Raw genomic sequence first — 25,084 nt, forward strand, 5'->3', positions numbered from 1 at the left:
CTCTTGACCAGCAGGTTCGAGGCTCTTGCTCCCTGTGTGGACGAGAGCAGGGACTGTAGGGAGGATGAGCAAACTGACCACAGCACTGTGGTACAGGGGGTCATTCACGTGGGGGGAATAAAAATAAATTTTGTAGTGGTAGGGGACAGTATCAATAGGGGGCTAGATTCTGTTCTCTGCAGCCGAGAGCGTGAGTCCCGAAGGCTGTGTTGCCTGCCCGATGCCAGGGTTAAGGACATCTCCTCTGGGCTCGAGAGGAACATGGGGCTCAATTTTGGCCAGGAGTTTCTCCGTTTTTTTTGGAGCAACTTGATTTTTCTGGAGTATCTTAAAAATCCCCATTTTGCACATTCAATTTGCGCCAGTGTAAGTGAGTTAGTTAGGATTTTTTTAGTTTAGTTTTTTTTGCTCAAAAGAGGGCGTTACCAGCCAACTATGCCAGTTTTGGCCATTTAGGCCACTTTGGCCAGCTAATAGTTACTCCAAATCTACTTAGGCCAGCGTATGTGGCCACTTCAGAAAACATAGAAACATAGACATAGAAAATAGGTGCAGGAGTAGGCCATTCAGCCCTTCGAGCCTGCACCGCCATTCAATAAGATCATGGCTGATCATTCCGTCAGTACCCCTTTCCTGCTTTCTCTCCATACCCCTTGATCCGCTTAACCGTAAGAGCCATATCCTCTTGAATATATCCAATGAACTGGCATCAACAACTCTCTGCGGCAGGGAATTCCACAGGTTAACAACTCTTTAAGTAAAGAAGTTTCTCCTCATCTCAGTCCTAAATGGCCTACCCCTTATCCTAAGACTATGTCCCCTGGTTCTGGACTTCTCCAACATTGGGAACATTCTTCCCGCATCTAACCTGTCCAGTCCCATCAGAATCTGATATGTTTCCATGAGATCCCCTCTCATCCTTCTAAACTCCAGTGAATAAAGGCCCAGTTGATCCAGTCTCTCCTCATATTCCAGTCTCTTCTCATATTCCAGCCATCCCTGGAATCAGTCTGGTGAACCTTCGCTGCACTCCCTCAATATCAAGAACATCCTTTCTCAGACTAGGAGTCCAAAACTGAACATAATATTCCAGGTGAGGCCTCACTAAGGCCCTGTACAACTGAAGTAAGACCTCCCTGCTTCTATATTCAAATCCCCTAGCTATGAAGGCCAACATACCATTTGCCTTCTTTACCGCCTGCTGTACCTGCATGCCAACTTTCAGTGATTGATGAACCATGACACCCAGGTCTCGTTGTACCTCCCCTTTTCCTAGTCTGCTGCCATTCAGATAATCTGCCTTTGTGTTTTTGCCCCCAAAATGGATAACCACACATTTATCCACATTATACTACATCTGCCATGCATTTGCCCACTCACCTGTCACCCTGAAGCCTCTTAGCATCCTCCTCACAGCTCACACCGCCACCCAGTTTAGTGTCATCTGCAAACTTGGAGATATTACACTCTATCCCTTCATCCAAATCGTTAATGTATATTGTAAAGAGCAGGGGTCCCAGCACTGAGCCCTGCGGCACTCCACTGGTCACTGCCTACCATTCTAAAAAGGACCGTTTATCCCAACTCTCTGCTTCCTGTCTGCCAACCAGTTCCCTATCCACGTCAGTATATTACCCCCAATACCATGTGCTTAGATTTTGCACAACAATCTCTTGTGCGGGACCTTGTCAAAAGCCTTCTGAAAGTCCAAATACACCACATCCACCGGTTCTCCCTTGTCCACTCTGCTAGTTACATCCTCAAAAAATTCCAGAAGATTCGTCAAGCATGATTTCCACTTCATAAATCCATGCTGACTTGGTCTGATCCTGTCACCGCTTTCCAAATGCGCTGCTATTTCATCCTTCATGATCGAATCCAACATTTTCCCCACTATTGATGTCAAGCTAACCGGTCTATAATTATCCGTTTTCTCTCTCCCTCCTTTTTTAAAAAGTGGTGTTACATTAGCTACCCTCCAGTCCATAGGAACTGATCCAGAGTCGATAGACTGTTGGAAAATGATCACCAATGCATCCACTATTTCTAGGGCCACTTCCTTGAGCACTCTGGGATGCAGACTATCAGGCCCCGGGGATTTATCGGCCTTCAATCACATCAATTTCCCTAACACAATTTCCCGCCTAATAAGGATATCCTTCAGTTCTTCCTTCTCACTAGACCCACTGTCCCCTAGTACCTTCGGACGGTTATTTATATCTTCTTTTCCTTGAAGACAGAACCGAAGTATTTGTTCAATAGGTCTGCCATTTCTTTGTTCCCCATTATAAATTCACCTGAATCCGACTGCAAGGGACCTACATTTGTCTTTACTAATCTTTTTCTCTTCACATATTTATAGAAGCTTTTGCAGTCAGTTTTTATATTCCCTGCAAGCTTCCTCTCGTACTCTATTTTCCCCCTCTTAATTAAACCCTTAGTCCTCCTCTGTTGAATTCTAAACATCTCCCACTCCTCAGGTTTGTTGCCTTTTCTAGCCAATTTATATGCCTCTTCCTTGGCTTTAACACTATCCTTAATTTCCTTTGTTAGCCATGGTTGAGCCACCTTCCCAGTTTTAATTTTACTCCAGACAGGGATGTACATTTGCTGAAGTTCATCCATGTGATCTTTAAATGTTTGCCATTGCTTATCCACCGTCAATCCTTTAAACATAGAAAACATAGAAAATAGGTGCAGGAGTAGGCCATTCGGCCCTTCTAGCCTGCACCGCCATTCAATGAGTTCATGGCTGAACATTCAACTTCAGTACCCCATTCCTGCTTTCTCGCCACACCCCTTGATCTCCCTAGTAGTAAGGACCTCATCTAACTCCTTTTTGAATATATTTAGTGAATTGGCCTCAACAACTTTCTGTGGTAGAGAATTCCACAGGTTCACCACTCTCTGGGTGAAGAAGTTCTTCCGCATCTCGGTCCTAAATGGCTTACCCCTTATCCTTAGACTGTGACCTCTGGTTCTGGACTTCCCCAACATTGGGAACATTCTTCCTGCATCTAACCTGTCTAACCCCGTCAGAATTTTAAATGTTTCTATGAGGTCCCCTCTCATTCTTCTGAACTCCAGTGAATACAAGCCCAGTTGATCCAGTCTTTCTTGATAGGTCAGTCCCGCCATCCCGGGAATCAGTCTGGTGAACCTTCGCTACACTCCCTCAATAGCAAGAATGTCCTTCCTCAGGTTAGGAGACCAAAACTGTACACAATACTCCAGGTGTGGCCTCACCAATGCCCTGTACAACTGTAGCAACACCTCCCTGCCCCTGTACTCAAATCCCCTTGCTATGAAGACCAACATGCCATTTGCTTTCTTAACCGCCTGCTGCACCTGCATGCCAACCTTCAATGACTGATGTACCATGACACCCAGGTCTCTTTGCACCTCCCCTTTTCCTAATCTGTCACCATTCAGATAATAGTCTGTCTCTCTGTTTTTACCACCAAAGTGGATAACCTCACATTTATCCACATTATACTTCAACCTCCATGCATTTGCCCACTCACCTAACCTATCCAAGTCGCTCTGCAGCCTCACAGCATCCTCCTCGCAGCTCACACTGCCACCCAACTTAGTGTCATCCGCAAATTTGGAGATACTACATTTAATCCCCTCATCTAAATCATTAATGTACAGTGTAAACAGCTGGGGCCCCAGCACAGAACCTTGCGGTACCCCACTAGTCACTGCCTGCCATTCTGAAAAGTACCCATTTACTCCTACTCTTTGCTTCCTGTCTGACAACCAGTTCTCAATCCATGTCAGCACACTACCCCCAATCCCATGTGCTCTAACTTTGCACATCAATCTCTTGTGTGGGACCTTGTCGAACGCCTTCTGAAAGTCCAAATATACCACATCAACTGGTTCTCCCTTGTCCACTCTACTGGAAACATCCTCAAAAATTCCAGAAGATTTGTGAAGCATGATTTCCCTTTCACAAATCCATGCTGACTTGGACCTATCATGTCACCTCTTTCCAAATGCACTAAGTATCATTTGCCAGTCTATTCTAGCCAATTAACGCCTCATACTGCCGAAGTTACCTTTCCTTAAGTTCAGAACCCTAGTTTCCGAATTAACTTTGCCACTCTCCATCTTAATAAGGAATTCTACCATATTATGGTCACTTTTCCCCAAGGGGCCTCGCACAACAAGATTGCTAATTAGTCCCTTCTCATTACACAATACCCAGTCTAAGATGGCCAGCTCCCTGGTTGGTTCCTCTACATATTGTTCGAGAAAACCATCCCTAATACACTCCAGGATATCGTCCTCCACCGCATTGCTTCCAGTTAGGTTAGCCCAATCAATGTGTAGATTAAAGTCGTCCATGATTACTGCTGTACCTTTATTGCACACATCCCTTATTTCATGTTTGATGCTGTCCCCAACCTCTACTACTATTTGGTGGCCTATACACAACTCCCACTAGCGTTTTCTGCTCTTTGGAATTCCGCAGCTCCACACATACCGATTCCACATCATCCAGGCTAATGTCCTTCCTTACAATTGCATTGATTTCATCTTTAACCAGCAACGCCACCCAGCCTCCTTTTCCTTTCTGTCTATCCTTCCTAAATGCTCAATACCCCTGGATATTGAGTTCCCAGCCTTGGTCCCCTGGAGCCATGTCTCCGTGATGCCAATCACATCGTATCGGTTAACTGCTATCTACGCAGTTAATTCATCCACCTTATTCCTAATACTCCTCGCATTGAGGCACAGAGCCTTCATGCTTGTTTTTTTTTAAACACACTTTGCCCCTTTAGAATTTTGCTGTAATGTGGCCCTTTTTGTTTTTTGCCTTGGGTTTCTCTGCCCTCCACTTTTACTATTCTCCTTTCTATATTTTGCTTCTGACTCCATTTTATTTCCCTCTGTCTCCCTGCATAGGTTCCCATCCTCCTGCCATATTAGTTTAACTCCTCCCCAACAGCACTAGAAAACACTCCCCCTAGGACATTGGTTCCGATCCTGCACAGGTGCAGACCGTCCGGTTTGTACTGATCCCACCTCCCCCAGAACCGGTTCCAATGTCCCAGGAATTTGAATCCCTCCCTTCTGCACCACTCCTCAAGCCACGTATTCATCTGAGCTATCCTGTGATTCCTACTCTGACTAGCACGTGGCACTGGTAGCAATCCTGAGATTACTACTTTTGAAGTCCTACTTTTTAATTTAGCTCCTAGCTCCCTAATTTGCATCGTATGACCTCATCCCGTGTTTTACCTATGTCATTGGTACCTGTATGCACCACGACAACTGGTTGTTCGCCCTCCCTTTTCAGAATGTCCTGCACCCGCTCCGAGACATCCTTGACCCTTGCACCAGGGAGGCAACATACCATCCTGGAGTCTCGGTTGCGGCCGCAGAAACGCCTATCTATTCCCCTTACAATTGAATCCCCTATCACTATTGCTCTCCCACTCTTTTTCCTGCCCTCCTGTGCAGCAGAGCCAGCCATGGTGCCATGAATTTGGCTGCTCCCCCCCTAATGAGTCATCCCCCTCAACAGTACTCAAAGCAGTGTATCTGTTTTGCAGGGGGATGACCGCAGGGGATCCCTGCACTACCTTCCTTGCACTGCTCTTCCTGTTGGTCTTCCATTCCCTATCTGGCTGTGTACCCTTGACCTGCGGTCAGACCAACTCACTAAACGTGTTATTCACGTCATTCTCAACACAAGCAGCTACGATTCCTTTTAAAAATGGCCGATTGCTAAATTTCGACGCTACTGCGCATGCGCGGACATCACGACACAACTCCAATGCGTACATGCAGACGGCCCGGCACTGTTTTCAGCGCAGGATGCTGGCTCCGCCCCCAACTCGACTGGCCACGCTGTGCGACGACCGAGGAGAGGCCAGACAGCAGCCAAAATGGGAAGAGATTTTTTTCGGCGCACTTATCAATGGAGAAAAGCGGCGCATCTCTGGTAAGTGCACCGAAAAAAGGGGTGGGCCAAAATTGAGCTGTTGGAGTGGGAGGGGGAAGATCCAGTTGTCGTGGTCCACATTGGTAGAACAAAGAAAGAGGTTTTGCTGAGGAATTATTAGCAGCTAGGGACCAAATTAAAAAGCAGAACCACAAAGGTAATAATCTCTGGATTACTACCTGAGCCACAAGCAAATTTGCATAGGGTAAGTAAGATCAGAGAGTTAAACACGTGGCTCAAAGACTGGTGTGGGAGAAGTGAGTTTTGGTCGTTGGACACTGACACCAGTACTGGGGTAAGAGGGAGCTGTTCCATTCGGACGGGCTCCACTTAGACCGTGCTGGGACTAAGGTCCTGGAGAATCAAATAACTAGGGCTGTAGAGGGGGCTTTAAACTAATTAGTGGGGAAAAGGGTTCAGGTGACGGAAAATTTAAAAAGTCAAAGAATAAGGGGAAGTCAATAGAGCAGGGTAGCACTGGGGGAAAAGAAAAGCAGAGCGTGACAGGAAGGGACAGAATGTACAAATATAATGGTGAATCAGAAATTGGGGTCAAAGCAGGAAAAAATGGTAAAAAAAAACTTAAAAGCTCTTTATCTGAATGCATGCAGCATTCATTCAAAATAGATGCATTGATGGCACAAATAGATACAAATGGGTATGATCTGATAGCCAATACAGAGACATGGTTGCAAGGTGACCAAGGCTGGAAACTAAATATTCAGGATATTTCACAATTCAGAAGGACAGAAAGGAAAAGGAGGTGGGTAGCTCTGTTAATAAAGGATGAGATCAGTGCAGTAGTGAGAAACGATATTGACTCAGAAGATCAAGATGTTGAATCAGTTTGGGTGGAGATAAGAAATAATAAGGGGAAAAAGTCATTAGTGGGCATAGTATATAGGCTTCCTAACAGTAGCTATACTGTTTGACAGAGTATAAATCAAGAAATAATGGAGGCTTGTAAAAAGGAATGGCAATAATCATGGGCGATTTTAACCTTCATATTGATTGGACAAAGCAAATTGGCCAGAGTAGCCTTGAGGAGGAGTTCATAGAGTGTATCCAGGATAGTTTCCTTAAGCAGTACGTTGCGGAACCAACCAGGAAGCAGGCTATCTTAGATCTGATACTGTGTAATGAGACAGGATTAATAAACAACTCCTAGTAAAGGATCCTCTAGGAATGAGTGACCATAACATGGTTGAATTTCAAGTTCAGTTGGAGGCTGAGAAAGTTGGATCTCAAACCAGTGTCCTAAGCTTAAATAAGTGAGACTGCAAAGGTATGAGGGCAGAGTTAGCTAAACTGGATGAGGGGAAATAGATTAAAGTATGGGACAGTTGATGAACAGTGGCAGATATTTAAGGAGATATTTCATAACTCGCAACAAAAATAGATCCCAATGAGAAGGAAAGGACTGTAAGATAAGGGATACCCATCCATGGCTAACTAAGGAAATAAGGGATGGTATCAAATTGAAAACAAGAGCATACAAAGTGGCCAAGACTGGTGGGAGGCCAGAGGATTGGGAAACTTTTAAAAGCCAGCAAAGAACGACTAAAAAAATTATAAAGGGAGGGAAGATAGATCATGAAATTAAACTAGCACGAAATATAAAAACAGATCGTAAGAGTTTCTACAGGTACATAAAAATGAAAAGAGTGGCTAAGGTAAATGTTGGTCCCATCGAGGATGAGACTGGGGAAGTAATAATGGGAAATAGGGAAATGGCAGAGACTTTGAACAAAATCAGTCTTCACAGTAGAAAACACTAAAAACATCCCAATTGTGGATACTCAAGGGGTTATAGGGAGGGAGGAAATTAATACAATCATTATCATTAAAGAAGTAATACTCGGTAAAATAATGGGACTAAAGGCGGACAAGTACCCTGGACCTGATGGCTTGCATCCTAGGGTCCTAAAAGAAGTAGCTGCAGAGATAGTGGTTGCATCAGTTGTAATCGAACCAAAATTCCCTGAATTCTGGGGAGGTCCCAGTGGATTGGAAAACCGTAAATGCAACGCCTCTATTTAAAAAAGGAGGCAGACAGAAAGCAGGAAACTATAGACCAGTTAGCCTAACATCTGTCGTTGGGAAAATGCTGGAGTCCATTATGAAGGAAGCAGTAGCAGGACATTTGGAAAAGCATAATTCAATCAAGCAGAATCAGCATGGTTTTATGAAAGGGAAATCAGGTTTGACAAATTTGTTGCAGTTCTTTGAGGATGTATCGAGCAGAGTGGATAAAGGGAAACCAGTAGATGTGATGTAATTGGATTTCCAGAAGGCATTCGATAAGGTGTCACATAAAAGGTTACTACACAAGATAAAAGTTCATGGGGTTGAGATAATATATCGCATGGATAGAGGATTGGCTAACTAACAGAAAACAGAGAGTCGGGATAAACGGGTCATTTTCTGGTTGGCAATCAGTAACTAGTGGGGTGCCGCAGGGATCAGTGGTGGGGCCTCAATTATTTACAATCTATATTAATAACTTGGATGAAGGGACTGAGTGTAATGTAGCCAAGTTTGCTGATGATACAAAAATGGGTGGGAAAGCAAATTGTGAGGAAAACACAAAAAATTTGCAAAGCGATATAGACAGGCTAAGTGAGTGGACAAAAATTTGGCAGATAGAATATAATGGGGAAAGTGTGAGGTTATCCACTTTGGCAGAAAAAATAGAAAAGCAAATTATAATTTAAATGGAGAAAAATTGCAAAGTGCTGCAGTGCAGAGGGACCTGGGGGTCCTTGTGTATGAAACACAAAAAGTTAATATGCAGGTACAGTAAGTAAGGTAATCAGGAAGGCAAATGGAGTGTTGGCCTTTATTGCAAGGCGGATAGAGTAATAAAGCAAAGAAGTCCTGCTACAACTGTACTGGGTACTGGTGAGACCACACCTGGAGTACTGCGTACAGTTTTGGTCTCCTTATTTAGGGAAGGATATACTAGCAATGGCGGCTGTTTAGAGAGGTTTCACTGGGTTAATTCAGAGATGAGGGGGTTTACTTATGAAGATAGGTTGAGTAAGTTGGGCCTATACTCATTGGAGTTCAGAAGCATGAGAGGTGATCTTATTGAAACTTATAAGATAATGAGGGGGCTTGACAAGATGGATGCAGAGAGGATATTTCCACTCGTAGGGGAACCTAAAACTAGGGGACAAAGTCTCAGAATAAGGGTCACCCATTTAAAACCGAGATGAGGAGGAATTTCTTCTCTCAGAGTGTTGTAAATCTGTAGAATTCTCTGCCCCAGAGAGCTGTGAAAGCTGGGTCATTGAATATATTTAAGGCGGAGATAGACATATTTTTTGAGCAATAAGAGAATAAAGGGTTATGGGGAGCGGGCAGGAAAGTGGAGCTGAGTCCATGATCAGATCAGCCATGATCTTATTAAATGTCAGAGCAGGCTCGAGGGGTCAAATGGCCTACTTGTGCTCCTATTTCTTATGTTCTTACGTTCTAAGCTTGTTGCAGTCCTTACCCTCCCAACGGAGTGAATAGGTCCAATGCAACCTACCTCCTGTTCTGTGAGGAGCAGTGCATAAGGAGGCTTCACTTCTCTAGGTACCTTATTCGCCTCTGGCTCTTTCTAGGCTGTCGCAGGGGATATTAGAAACATCAGTCAGTCTGCTGTGCATGCTTGCATTGACGAGGTGACTGATGACTTGTTTGTTGGAGTAAAAAGTTTTATCCCCTTCCCTCTGAACAGCCAGAAGCAGAACGATAATGATGTGGGGTTTGCACAGATATCACAAATCCCTCAAGTCCAGGATCTCACATAGTGACTGAACACATTGCCCTGCAACCTCATTCAGACAAGCTCACTACCTTCATAAATCACAAGTGCTTCCACTGACACTGACAAAATACTGAAAGAAGGAAAGGGCAAACAGTTGCCTGCAGCTCTTCAGGAGCAGCTCATTGAAGAGCGGTTCAATGCCACAATCCTTGCTCTACTCCATAAATAGTCTTGTCCAACTTCTCTCCCAGTCAAGAAAGTCATAGGGAGGTTCGAGGCCATGGAATGATTTAATGTCAAGGACAATCATTTTACCTATAAGGTTTTTGAGAGACTGGGAGCAGTGCAGATCAGCAAGTATATGGGAAATAGGTGAGCAGGACTTGGTGTGGGATAGAATATGAACAGAAGAGACTTAGATGAGCTGTAGTTTATGGAGGGTGGAAGATGGGAGGGCATTCAGGCAAACTATGTAGTATTCAATTGTGGAAGTGATGTAAGCATGTATGTAGGTTTCAATGGAAGACGGGCTGAGGTAGGGGAAGAGGTGGCCGATGCTATGAAGATGATTTTCGTGATGGAAAGTGTTAAGTCTTGAATAAAGAGTCAGACTAGATACTGCAAGCTCAAAGTAAGTGTGACCGTAGTCCTTTATTACAGTTCTCAGACTGCCTCCTTAAATACAGGTGCTCCCAAGGGATTGTGGGATCCCTTGGGACTCCAGGGGATAAGTCCTCTGGTGGTTAGACATGGTATTTACAGGTTTACATACATAACAACACTCCCCCCCCCCCCCCACAAAGTCAAAAACTATTTACAGTGTGAGTCGATCTGGGGCCTTCCTTTTCCTGGTTGATCGTCTCGGTGCAAATGCTGGTGTTGGTGAGTCGTTTGTTGGGCCTTCGCTGGGCTGCTGTGCAGCCGGCCTTGCTGGGCTGCTGGGGGTGGTTGGTCTATTGTGGGTTGCTCTGGATAGTCTGTAAATCTGAGTTTGGTTTAGTCCAAGTGTTTTCTGCAGGTGAGTCCATTTGCGAATTTGACCACAAACACCCTACTCCCCTCTTTGGCCAAAACAGTGCCAGCAATCCACTTGGGACCTTGTCCATAGTTCAACACAAATACAGGATCATTTACTTCAATTTCACGTGACACATTTGCGCGATCATGATATGTATTCTTTTGAAGCCGCCTGTTCTCTACCTGTTCGTGTAGATCAGGGTGGACTAACGAGAGCCTTGTCTTAAGTGTCCTTTTCATGAGCAGTTCAGTGGAAGGGACCCCGGTGAGCGAGTGTGGTCTTGTGCGGTAATTAAGCAGGACTCGGGATAAGCGAGTCTGCAATGAGCCTTCAGTTACCCTTTTCGAGTTCTGCTTGATTGTTTGGACTGCTCGTTCTGCCTGACCATTGGACACTGGCTTAAATGGGGCAGATGTGACACGTTTGATCCCATTGCGGTTCATGAACTCCTTAAATTCAGCACTGGTAAAACACGGCCCATTGTCACTTACAAGAACATCAGGCAAACATGGCCCGTAGGCTTTCAATGGTGGCAGTGGACGTGCTTGCCGACATTATCACACATTCAATCCATTTGGAGTACGCATCTACAACCACTAAAAACATTTTTCCCAAGAATGTGCCTGCAAAGTCGACATGGACCCTAGACTACGGTTTGGAGGGCCAGGCCCATAAACCTAGTGGCGCCTCCCTGGGTGCAGTACTTAACTGGGAACATAGATTACATTTGTGCACACAGGACTCTAAGTCTGCATCGATACCGGACCACCACACGTGGGATCTGGCTATCGCTTTCATCATCACAATGCCTGGGTGGGTACTGTGAAGATCACTAATGAAAGTGTCCCTGTCCTTTTTTGCACAATTATCTGATTACCCCATAGGAGGCAGCCTGCCTGTATAGACATTTCATCTTTGCGCCACTGGTACGGCTTTATTTATTCCTGCGTCTCTAACAGGACATTAGACCAACTCCTGTGGAGCACACAGTTTTTTTTACTAAGAACAGTAAGGGGTCCTGGATCGTCCAGGTTCTAATCTGTCAGGCGGCAACAGGTGATTGCTCACTCTCGAATGCTTCCATTACCATAACTAAATCTGCGGGCTGTGCGATCTCCACCCCAGTGGTAGACAATGGCAGCCTACTGAGAGCATCGGCACAGTTTTTTGTATCCGTTGTCCGCATACAACTATGCCATCCGCAACGGACAACGGAAGCGCCCATCTCTGGATGTGGGCCGATGCATTCGTATTTATCCCCTTATTTTCAGAAAAGAGCGATATAAGCGGCTTATGGTCAGTTTCCAATTCAAATTTGAGCCCAAACAGATATTGATGCATTTTCTTTACCTCATAAACACACGCTAATGCTTCTTTTTCGATCATACTGTAGGACTTCTGGATGCATAAACAACCGATTGCAATTTCCCAAATTCACTAGCTTGTTGCAATACACACCTGACCCCGTACGACGACACATCACATGCTGATACCAAACGTTTACATGGATCGTACAACACAAGCAATTTCTTTGAACATAACAGCTTCCTAGCTTTCTCAAAGGCATTTTCTTGGCTTTTACCCCATACCCATTCATCTCCTTTACGCAGTAAAGAGTGCAGGGGTTCTAACAATATGTTAAGACCCGGTAAGAAGTTACCAAAATAGTTCAGGAACCCTAGAAACGACCGCAGCTCCGTCACGTTCTGTGGTCTCGGTGCATTCTTGATTGCCTCCGTCTTCGAATCGGTGGGCCTGATGCCGTCCGCCACAATTCTTCTCCCCAGGAACTCCACTTCAGGCACCAGCAAAACACACTTCGAGCGTTTTAGCCTGAGCCCAACGCGATTAAGCTGACTAAGAACCTCCTCCAGGTTCTGAAGGTGCTCGACAGTGTCCCGACCTGTAACCAAGATTTGGTCCTGGAAGACCACGGTGCACGGGACCAACTTCAGCAAGCTTTCCATGTTCCTCTGGAATATTGCCACGGCCAAACGGGCATCTGTTGTAAACGAAGAGACCTTTGTGTGTGTTGATGCAGGTGAGGCCTTTCGAGGATTCCTCCAGCTTCTGCGTCATGTAGACTGAGGTCAAGTCCAGCTTCGTGAACGCTTTCCCTCCCGCCAGCATCACAAATAGGTCATCTGCCTTTGGTAGCGGGTATTCATCGTGCTGCGAGAAACGATTGATAGTTACTTTGTAATCACCACAGATTCTGATGGTGCCGTCTCCCTTGAGGACTGGAACAATTGGACTGGCCCACTCATTGAATTCGATCGGCGAAATGATGTCCTCTTGTTGCAGCCTGTCCAGCTCGATCTCCACCCTCTCTCTCATCGTGTACGGTACAGCTCTCGCCTTGTAATGGATGGGTCGTGCCCCTGGAATCAAATGGATCTGCACTTTTGCTTCTTGGAACTTCCTGATGCCTGGTTTGAACAGCGAGGGGAAACATAGAAACATAGAAAATAGATGCAAGAGTAGGCCTTTCGGCCCTTCGAGCCTGCACCGCCATTCAATAAGATCATGGCTGATCATTCCTTCAGTACCCCTTTCCTGCTTTCTCTCCATACTCCTGGATCCCTTTAGCCGTAAGGGCCATATCTAACTCCCTCTTGAATATATCCAATGAACTGGCCTCAACAACTCTATGCGGTAGGGAATTCCACAGGTTAACAACTCTCTGAGTGAAGAAGTTTCTCCTCATCTCTGTCCTAAATGGCCTACCCCTTATCCTAAGACTATGTCCCCTGGTTCTGGACTTCCCCAACATCGGGAACATTCGTCCTGCATCTAACCTGTCCAGTCCCGTCAGAATCTTATACGTTTCTATGAGATCCCCTCTCATCCTTCTAAACTCCAGTGAATAAAGGCCCAATTGATCCAGTCTCTCCTCATATGATAGCCCAGCCATCCCTGGAATCAGTCTGGTGAACCTTCGCTGCACTCCCTCAATAGCAAGAACGTCCTTCCTCAGACTAGGAGACCAAAACTGAACACAATATTCCAGGTAAGGCCTCACTAAGTTCCTGTACAACTGCACTAAGACCTCCCTGCTCCTATATTCAAATCCCCTAGCTATGAAGGCCAACATACCATTTGCCTTCTTTACCGCCTGCTGTACCTGCATGCCAACTTTCAGTGACTGATGACCATGACACCCAGGTCTCGTTGCACCTCCCCTTTTCCTAATCTGCCGCCATTCAGATAATATCTGTCTTTGTGAATTTGCCCCCAAAATGGATAACCTCACATTTATCCACATTATACTGCATCTGCCATGCATTTGCCCACTCACCTAACCTGTCCAAGTCACCCTGCAGCCTCTTAGCGTCCTCCTCACAACTCACACCGCAACCCAGTTTAGTATCATCTGCAAACTTGGAGATATTACACTCTATTCCTTCATCTAAATCGTTAATGTAAACTGTAAAGAGCTGGGGTCCCAGCACTGAGCCCTGCGGCACTCCACTAGTCACTGCCTGCCATTCTGAACTTGCTTAGGAGCTGGGCACATGAGGTGTTGTCGACAGATGAAAGCGCTCACATGTCATCCCAGTTCCAGCTTATCTTTTCCAGCCAGCTCCTGCCGAACAGCGTGGTTCCATCGCCCGGTACCACCCAGAGTGATAGCTCGTGCACCGCTCCATCGTAGGAGACCTTTATGGTAGCACTGCCAATTACGGGAATTAGTTCCTTTGTGTATGTTCTAAGTTTGGTACGAATGGGAGTCAGGACTGGCCTTGAAGTCTTGCTGCACCACAACTTATCCAAAGTTTTTACTCATTATGGACTGACTTGAACCCGTGTCCAGCTCCATGGACACAGGGAGTCCATTATATTCAACCTTCAACATTATCGGGGGACACTTTGTGGTAAATGTGTGCACCCCATATACCTCTGTCTCCTCGGTTTGAGGCTCTGGTTTGTCATGATCCACCATGGATCTGTCCTCCTCTGCAACATGGTGGTTTGCAGGATTCGCAGTGTTTACAGCTCGCCTGCACATGCGTTGGAGGTGTCCCATTGTTCCACAGCCCTTGCAAACATATCCTTTGAAGCGGCATGAATGGAAACGATGATCGACCCGGCAGCGCCAGCAAGGTATTAATGGCCTTGTATTCACCACCCTTGATGGCGGACTCTGAGTCATCTGCAGATGTGCAGCTACAGGCGTGTAAGTCCTGCCATGTACATTTCGATTCAAAAACAACGTGACTTTGTTCACAATATTTGCAGCAGCATTAGTGTGCTTGGCATTGTCACTGGTGGAGATAAACGCCTGGGCTATCGCTATGGCTTTACTCAAGGCTGGGATCTCTAGAGTCAAAAGTTTGCGAAGTATTACTTCATGGCCAATGCCAAGTACAAAGAAGTCCCTGAGCATGTGCTCCAAGCGTCCTTCAAATTCGCAATGGCCTGCAAGGCGCCTTAGCTCGGCGACATAGCTCGCCACTTCCTGGCCTTCAGACCTCTTGTACGTGTAGAACCGATACCTTGCCATCAGAACGCTTTCCTTCGGGTTTAGATGCTCCCGGACCAATGTGCACAACTCATCGTACGACTTGTCTGTGGGTTTCGCTGGAACGAGCATGTTTTTTATGAGGCCATACGTTGATGCCCCGCAAACGGTGAGGAGGATCGCCCTTCGTTTGGCAGCGTTCACTCCTCCTTCCAGCTCGTTGGCCATGAAGTGTTGGTCAAGTCGCTCCACAAAGGCTTCCCAATCATCTCCCTCCGAAAATTTCTCCAGGATGCCCACAGTTCTCTGCATTGTTGCGGTGGGGTTCGCCAGTTGTTAAGTCTTGAATAAAGAGTCAGACTCGATACTGCAAGCTCAAAGTAAGTGTGACCATTATTACAGATCTCAGAGCGCCTCTCCAGCCTGTGAGGCCTCCTTATATACAGGTGCTCCCAAGGGACTGTGGGATCCCTTGGGACTCCAGGGGATAAGCCCTCTGGTGGTTAGACATGGTATTTACAGGTTTACATACATAACAGAAAGGATATGAGGTTCAAAGCTCAGCTTGGGGTCAAACAGGACTCTGAGGTTGGGAACAATCTGATTCAACCTGAAATAGTGGCCGGAAAGGGAAGTCTGTAAGGGAAGCTAAAGTCAATGGCATAACTCCCCAATGTTTAGCTGAGGTAGTTAAGACTCATCCAAGACTGGAAGTAAGAACATAACATAAGAACATAAGAATTAGGAACAGGAGTAGGCTATCTAGCCCCTCGAGCCTGCTCCGCCATTCAATAAGATCATGGCTGATCTGGCCGTGGACTCAGCTCCACTTACCCGCCCGCTCCCCGTAACCCTTAGTTCCCTTTTTGGTTAAAAATCTATCTATCTGTGACTTGAATACATTCAATAAGCTAGCCTCAACTGCTTCCTTGGGCAGAGAATTCCACAGATTCACAACCCTCTGGGAGAAGAAATTCCTTCTCAACTCGGTTTTAAATTGGCTCCCCCGTATTTTGAGGCTGTGCCCCCTAGTTCTAGTCTCCCCGACCAGTGGAAACAACCTCTCCGCCTCTATCTTGTCTATCCCTTTCCTTATTTTAAATGTTTCTATAAGATCAAACTGATGTCTGACAAGGAATCTGATAGTTTATGGCTGAAACTATATAAAATGCTGAAAAATCGAACACCTTTTCCATTTTTGGTGTTTTTTTTTCCTACCACTTACAACTCACAGCTGTATTTCTTTAGCATTTCTGCCTAATTGCCAAGAGATGTGGACTGCTGTGACACATTCTCAGCATTGTATTTCCACAGATGCAGGGTGAAAACTACAGCTCTTCCGACGCATCACTTGCTCTCACGTGCACAGGATCTATCACCAGGAGCTATAACTTCCCCCGCTGTTTTTTTTTGCTTATGGGTAAAATGTCTGCTGTGCCATTCCTGGCATGTGCCAGGATGCATAACACAAAATAGTACACTCCCAATCTGCAATTTTTATCGATTAACTTTACTGGTTGCAGTATCGTAGGTTGGGAGTGTGCAATCCTATTTGTGCACCAAAATGGCACAATGAAACTTTTGCCTCTCATTTTTCATGTGAAATAGAACACTCTACATATTGTAGTTCTGCATGAGCAAGGTTAAAACTACAACTCCCATGATACAACTCTCTCATACACACACATTACAGCAAATGGGATAAAAATTTAATTTTTTGAAAATTAATTTTAAATATTTTATCCCAGGCCAATGCTAATTTTACCCAGAAATAAACTAATTTTAAGAGTTTGTGCATCATTTTTTATTTTAACATTTTTTATTTAAGATTTATAATAACTCTTACTCTTGAGACTTATAATTGCCCTTTCAAAGGGTCAGGATTTACGGTCTTCTGAAAAGCCCTGCAAGTTCCAGGTGCATGCACGAAAACCCGGAACTTGCGATCTGTCAAGGCACGCCTTGACATATCTGAACCCACTATAAAATCACTTTTGCTGGTGCAGTGTTGAGCTATTTGCCCAATTACTGCCCATCAATTGCCCACAAACCTCTTACGGCTTTCACTAGTGTAACAGTTATTATAAATCTTGTTAAAAATTAAGAAATACAAAATGATACACAAACACTTAAAACTAGCTTATGCAAATATTGCCCCAAGCTAAATGATTTAAACTGTTTTTCAAAACATTTAATTTTTATTGTATTCACTATAATGAAAGGACTTTTAATTAAATTTGAAAATCAGAACATTTATATTTATTACAGTTGTCTAAATTGTTTAATTATTTGGGGATTCCAATCGGGTTTATGGGGATTCCGTTCAGAAATGGAATCCTCCTTTCTCATTGGAGGACCTGACCCACGTGATCCCAGGGTCACTTCCGAATCGCCTGCGTCTTTGGGATCCATGGGCCTTCATGTAGGCATATGCCTCGAGGCCCGCGACCTGAACTCTCCATAGCTTTGGAGCCAGAAGTTAAGTTTGTAGATCCTTCGCTGTTGTTTAACCATGGTACCGAGAAATTCCCGGCACCCAAGAATTCGGCACAAAGATTACATTTCAGTTCCAGCAAACATTAGGTCAGACCTATGTGGAGAAATATTTCTGAAGGCATTTCTAACATTAAATAACCAATTTAAATACTATTTTTTTTAATTAGCTAGTATTTATGGGTGTATTTCATTTTACGTTATTTCTGGCTCTAGCCTATTCTGAGTAAAAAATGAAAATTTGTGTCCAACAACAGCATGAAGAAATTATTTGAGTGACTTAATTGGTCACTTTTGTGCTACATGCTGGTTGGCGAAAAATAGTTTTAAAAAATGGAGAGATTACTTCCTGCTGGTTAATTCTTCATCATTTTATAATTTGGCTGCTTTTAATTAATTTAGATATAATCAATCAGATATTTGATTGGTAACTAACCAATAAGTAGTTATTTGACACCTCTGAAGCCTCATTTTAGCAGTGATTCCTTTGAAAGATGTTACAGACATAGACCAAAGGTAAATCTGGTAATTATGAGTAAAAATACAACCCTACATGTGCTAACTTGTATGTCTTTACAGTTAAAGCTGTATGATATTGCATTTGGAAACCTCAAGATGCCTGACTTCACAAACTTTTTGGATGAAATTAGAAAGATAATGGAGGAATACAAGGTATTTATGTCTTACATTCTAATTTAAATGTGGTTTCATGTCATGATTCTTAAAATTACAAAAGAAGTCAAATGAGCATAAGTGTACAGTCCAGGAAACTGGACTGGGATCATAGCGGGGACATGATGGCTGGGGTAAGTCCCATCCCAAACCTGTAGAGGTGGAGTCAGGAAAATCCAGTCCTTCATGGCTGTAAAATTATGGGTAGATTTTCCAGTTATGCACTCCCTGCGCATGACCAGAGCTCAAATCATGAAATTGGACATCCCCAGTCCCGAGATATTCTGTCTATTAAAATTAATGGGTCGGAAAATCATGGACTGGCAATCGGCAGTTTCCCAAAATGCAGTCTAGGCATGAGTCAGGAATTCCATATTGATTCTCCAAGTTGCCCTGACCAGTGAAGCTTTGTGCTGGGAAAAAACATTTAGTTCTATAATAAGAAGCAGAAAATGCCAGAAATGTACAAGTGCACTGTATAAATCTACGAAGTGATTATTTGCATGGCATTTTTTGACTCCGTCTGTGCACGCGCGCTTGTTTGGTACTGTGCATGCACACTCAATCCGGTCGTGCTTGCACAGTGCAATATATGAGGAAGGGGGCCAAACAAAGTCACTGATTACGTAGGCAAGGAGGATCTAATTACACATTCCAGGGAAACTGCTGGATGTGTCTTGTTGTCCAAAAGGACGAATGAGCAATCCGGTCTTGTCATCTTGTCATCTAAGGAGACTAATAAAAACTTTGGTGTTGTGAATAGACACATTCATAAGCATATAGGTAAGTATCTAGATAATCCCGTTATATGTTTGGAAGGGATGAAATTCGATTAGGTTCAAAAACGGGCGCGGTGAGCGTGAAGCATGATCTGCCCATGTCCATTCAAAGTGCTGCAGGCAGCACGTAAAATTCATGCTGTATGCTCATTTACATGATTGGAACCCTGAACTCAGCACTAAATGCACTATTGGTTGATTTAGCGCTCAAGAGGTGGACTAATATCAGGTGTAGTCTACGGTCCAATAATATTTTGCCGAGTTCGCTCATGAATTCTGCTACACAGGACTCAGATGGTGACTTCGATGGGGTGGCCTTCAGAATAAGGGTGATGGGCATGCATTCAGAAATGCTTGAAGCAATGGCAGGCCTACCAAAGAGCCTCTTGTCAGCATCAAAGAGCTCCAACATTGCATGGGGCATTGTGTGGTGCTTGGAGGCCATGATTTCCAGGATGAAAGTAATGGCCAACTCCATTAGGGCATGTGGATCTAACCGTGATGCTGGGTGTGATGGCCAATGTTGCAGCTTCCATTGCAGCACAAGCGGAATCGACCAACATCTGAGCGTTGCAGTGGAAGCTCAGACTGCTAGCTTGCTGCCACGCAAACTCAGACTGCTGCTATCATGGCTGGGTTTACAAGTGTGGAAAGGGGCTTGCAGGGTCTCTCAGAGGTCCAGCAATATGTCCTCCAACCGATGGCTAAGAATGTTGAGGTGCCACCCCGGGGGAGTGGCAGTGGCTCCGTGGGACAAGAACCTGCGGTCCTCTCTCAGGATGGTAACATTCCTACTCCCACCACTGCCACTCCACCAGTGCCCTTGGTGCTGCCTGTCAGCCAGCCTATCCAGACTGCTGCCGCCCATGCTAAGGTGGTGCAGTTACAGCAGGGCCTTCTACAGCCAGAGCTGCTTGGGGTCGTCCTGGAAGGCCATCTGCAATCTCCCCCATAGAAATTCAGCAGCCTTTCACCAGCCATGCAGCAGCCACTGAGGTAGCACTACGTTAGGAGCATTAGAGTAGGCAACCATCATAGGCAGTCCCTCGAAGCGAGGATGACTTGCTTCCACGCCAAAAAGGGATCAGTTCACAGGTGTTTCAATGAAGGACCTTATTCTATTTCTAACACAGATGAGGCTGCACACAGGGAGGTTAAAGTAAGAGTGACCTCAGTCTTTATTAAGACACTCCAGAGTGAGGAACAGGTCTTAGGGGCCGGCTTATATACAGTGCTCCCAAGGGATGCTGGGATCCCTTGCGACTTCAGGGGATGAGCTCCCTGGTGGCGGAACATGGGAGTGCATGTTTTACAGATACACAACATCACTCCCCCCACCCCCCCAAAGTCAAAGTGAAAACTATTTACAAGGTGAGGCGGTCGGGAGCCTTTCTTTCCCTGGTGGACTGCCTCGGTACAAATGTCTGTTCTGGTGTGTTGGCTATGCCCTCGCTGGGCTGGCATGTTGTTGGCCCTGCAGGGCTGCTAGGTGAGCCTGGCCTTGCTGGGCTGTTGGGTGTGATGGGTTCGATTTCCTGGTCCGGCGTGGTGTCGTTGATCCTTTGGGTGTGTGTTGTGGGCTCGAAAAAGGTGCTGTCTGCTGTGGGGTGTTCAGGGCAGTCTGTGAACCGCAGCCTCGTTTGGTCCAGGTGTTTTCTGCAAATTTGTCCATTGTCTAGTTTGACTACAAACACCCTATTCCCTTCTTTAGCTATCACCGTGCCCGCAATCCACTTGGGACCATGTCCATAGTTTAGCACATACACAGGGTCATTCAGATCAATTTCCCGTGACACAGTGGCGCGACCATCGTTTACATTTTGTTGCTGCCGCCTGCTCTCTACCTGATCATGCAGGTTGGGGTGAACCAGTGAGAGTCTGGTTTTAAGTGTCCTTTTCATGAGTAGCTCAGCCGGGGCCACCCATGTGAGCGAGTGGGGTCTCGTGCGGTAGCTGAGCAGTACTCGGGACAGGCAGGTTTGGAGTGAGCCTTCTGTGACTCGTTTAAGGCTCTGTTTGATGGTTTGTACTGCCCGCTCTGCCTGCCCATTGGAGGCTGGTTTAAATGGGGCCGAGGTGACATGTTTTATCCCATTGCGGGTCATGAATTCTTTAAATTCGGCACTGATGAAACATGGGCCGTTGTCACTGACCAGTATGTCAGGCAGGTCGTGGGTGGCAAACATGGCCCTCAGGCTTTCAATGGTGGCAGTGGCGGTGCTTCCCGACATTATTTCACATTCAATCCATTTTGAAAAAGCATCCACCACCACCAGGCACATTTTACTGACAAACGGGCCGGCAAAGTCGACATGGATCCTCGACCATGGTCTGGAGGGCCAGGACCACAAACTTAGTGGTGCCTCTCTGGGCGTGTTGCTCAACCGAGCACATAAACTGCATTGCCATACACAGGACTCGAAGTCAGAGTCGATACCGGGCCACCACACATGGGATCTTGCTATCGCTTTCATCATTACTATACCCGGGTGTGTGCTGTGGAGATTCGAGATAAATGTCTCTCTGCCCTTTTTTGGTAGCAGTACGCAGTTACCCCACAACAGGCAGTCTGCCTGAATGGACAGCTATCCTTTTGCCGCTGGAACGGCTTGATTGGCTCTTGCATTTTAACGGGGATGCTGGCCCAGCTCCCATGCAGTACACAGTTTTTTACTAGGGATAGCAGAGGATCTTGGCTGGTCCAAGTCCTAATCTGGCGGGCCGTCACAGGTGATTTATCAGTTTCAAATGCTTCCATGACCATCAGCAAATCTGCGGGCTGCGCCACCATCAATAAGTTTGCAGACTGCGCCATTTCCACCCCCATGGTGGGCAATGGTAGCCGACTGAGAGCATCCGCACAGTTCTCGGTGCCTAGCCTGTGGCGGATGGTATAGTTATACGCTGATAACGCGAGTGCCCACCTTTGTATGCGGGCTGCGGCATTAATATTTATCCCCTTGTTTTCAACGAACAGGGATGTGAGGGGCTTGTGATCGGTTTCCAGCTCAAATTTGAGGCCAAACAGGTACTGATGCATTTTCTTTACCTCGAACACACACGCTAATGCCTCTTTCTCAATCATGCTGTAGGGCATCTCGGCCTTGGACAAGCTCCTGGAAGCATAGGCGACAGGTTGCAACTTCCCCGCAACGTTAGCTTGTTGTAATACCCACCCGACTCCGTACGACGACGTGTCACATGCTAGCACAAGTCTTTTACACGGATTATACAATACAAGCAGCTTGTTGGGGCATAAAATGTTTCTGGCTTTCTCAAAAGCAATTACTTGATTTTTTTCCCCCATATCCAGTTCTCACCTTTGCGCAATAACACGTGTAGGGGCTCTAAAAGGGTGCTTAACCCCGGTAGGAAGTTACCAAAATAGTTGAGGAGTCCCAGGAACGACCGCAGTTCCGTGACGTTCTGTGTCCTGGGCGCGTTCCTGATAGCCTCTGCCTTGGCGTCTGTGGGCCGAATGCCGTCCGCCACGATCTTTCTCCCCAAAAACGCCACTTCTGTTGCCATGTAGATGCATTTCGACCTCTTCAGCTGCAGCCCTATGCGATCCAGTCGCTGGAGGACCTCCTCCACATATTGTAGGTTCTCGGCGGTGTCCCGCCCCGTGACCAATATATCGTCCTGAAAAACCACCATGTGTGGTACCGACTTGAGTAGGCTCTCCATGTTTCTCTGGAAGATCGCTGCAGCTGACCGAATTCCAAACGGGCATCTGTTGTCGATGAACAGTCCCTTGTGCGTGTTGATGCAGGTGAGGCCCTTCAAAGACTCCTCCAGCTCCTGCGTCATGTAGGCCAAAGTCAGGTCGAGCTTGGTGAATGTCTTGCCTCTTGCCAGCGTCGCAAATAGGTCGTCTGCCTTAGGTAGCGAGTATTGGTCCTGTAGCGAGAAACGATTAGTTACTTTATAATTGCCACAAATGCTGACCGTGCCATCACTTTTGAGTACTGGAACAATTGGGCTGGCCCACTCGCTGAATTCCACTCGGGAGATGATGCCCTCGCGTTGCAGCCTGTCCAGGTCGATTTCCACTCTTTCCCTCATCATGTGAGGTACCGCTCGCGCCTTGTGGTGAATGGGTCGTGCTTCTGGGACCAAGTGGATCCACACCTTCGCCCTGGAAAAGTTTCCAATGCCTGGCTCAAAAAGGGAAGGAAATTTGTTTAGAACCTGGGTACATGAGGCCAGCGCTCGGATGTCGTGATCACTACTACTAAGATGCTCTCTACTCTTACTTCTCCTATCTGTTCTGGTTCATTCCCTATTTCAAGATCCAGCAGTGATTCTTTTCTTGTTGGACTTATTACATACTGAGTGAGAAAGGAGTCCTGTATACACTGTAAAAATTTAATTCCCTTGTCTCCTTTTGCTACATCTTCCTGCCAGTTTATTTGAAGGTAGTTGAAATTTCTCACGATTATTATTCTATGCCTGCTAATCACCTCTTAAATTTGCCTACGTATTTCTTCCTACATTTCCGTTTCACTATTTGGGGGTCTACAGTATATTCCTATTAGGGTGATGATCCCTTTTTATCTGTTACGTCAATCTATATGGATTCTGTATCTGTATTACTGCTATTTACACTCTTCTTTTCTACTGCCATTATGTTATATTTAACTAGTATAGCTACTCCATCTCCCATCCTTTCTTCTCTTTTCTTTCTAAATGTGTTATAGCAGGCAATATTTAGTTGCCAATCCGATTCCCTATCATAGAATCATAGAATAGTACAGCACAGAAGGAGGCCATTCAGCCCATCGAGCCTACGCCAGCCCCTTCGAAGAGCAATCCAGTGAGTCCCACTTCCCCACTTTTTCTCCATATCGCTGCATTTTTTTCTCCTTCAAGTATTTATCGATTTCCCTTTTGAAGGCTCCTACTGAATCTATATCCACCACCCTATCAGGCAGTGCATTCCAAATTCTAACCACTCATTGCGTAAAAAGATTTTTCCTCATGTCACCTCTGGTTCTTTTGCCAATCACCTTAAATCTGTGCCCTCTGGTTATTAACCTTTCAGCCTTTGGAAACAGTTTTTCTGTATTTACTCTATCTAAACCCTTCATGATTTTAAACACCTCTATCAAATCTCCTCTGAGCCTTCTCTGCTTCAAGGAGAACAACCCCAGCTTCTCCAGTCTATCCATGTAATTGTAATCCTCCATCCCTGGAACCATTCTACTAAATCTCATCTGTACCCTCTCCAAATCCTTCACGTTCTTCCTAAAATGTGGTGCCCAGAATTGGGACACAATTCTCCAACTGGGATCGAACTAAGTTTAGCATAACTTCCTGGCTTTTGTACTCTGCCTCTATTTATAAAGTCCAGGATCCCATATGCTTTATTAAATGCTTTGTTAACCGGTCCTGCCACCTTTGTGCACAACATAAGAACATAAGAAATATGAGCAGGAGTAGGCCATTTGGCCCCTTGAGCCTGCTCCGCCATTCAATAAGATCATGGCTGATCTGATCATGGACTCAGCTCCACTTCCCTGCCCGCTCCCCATAACCCTTTACTCCGTTATCGCTGCCTTAAATATATTCAATGACCCAGCCTCCAGGTCTATCTGTTCTTACACCCCCTTTAAAATTGTACCATTTAGTGTATATTATCTCTTCTCTTTCTTCCTACCAAAATGTATCACCTCACACATCCCTGCGTTGAATTTCAACTGCCATGTGTCCCACAATTCCACCAACCTGCCTATGACTATTACTATCTTCCTCACTACTTATTACACTTCCAAGTTCGAGTCATCTGCAAATTTTGGAATTGTGCCTGTACCGCCCAAGTCCAAGTTATTAATGTGTATCAAAAACAGCAGTGGTCGTAGTACTGAACCTGAGGAACCTCTATCCAATCCAAAAACAGCCATTCACCACAACTCTCTGCTTTCTAACCCTTAGGCAATTTTGTATC

At 45.5% G+C, this 25,084-nt stretch overlaps 1 protein-coding gene across 4 annotated transcripts in view; it reads left to right on the forward strand.

Annotated features, from left to right (window-relative positions):
- The window catches only part of LOC139250253 (uncharacterized), a 336,554-nt gene that overhangs the window by 256,225 nt on the left and 55,245 nt on the right, over nt 1-25,084 (forward strand). For all 4 annotated transcript variants that reach the window (XM_070872754.1, XM_070872750.1, XM_070872751.1 and 1 more), the window contains one exon: nt 18,266-18,358. In XM_070872754.1, coding sequence (XP_070728855.1) covers nt 18,266-18,358 — 93 coding nt within the window. The remainder of the gene's footprint in view (nt 1-18,265; nt 18,359-25,084) is intronic.

Source organism: Pristiophorus japonicus, unplaced genomic scaffold, assembly GCF_044704955.1.
Source record: "Pristiophorus japonicus isolate sPriJap1 unplaced genomic scaffold, sPriJap1.hap1 HAP1_SCAFFOLD_359, whole genome shotgun sequence".
NCBI lineage: Eukaryota > Metazoa > Chordata > Chondrichthyes > Pristiophoridae > Pristiophorus > Pristiophorus japonicus.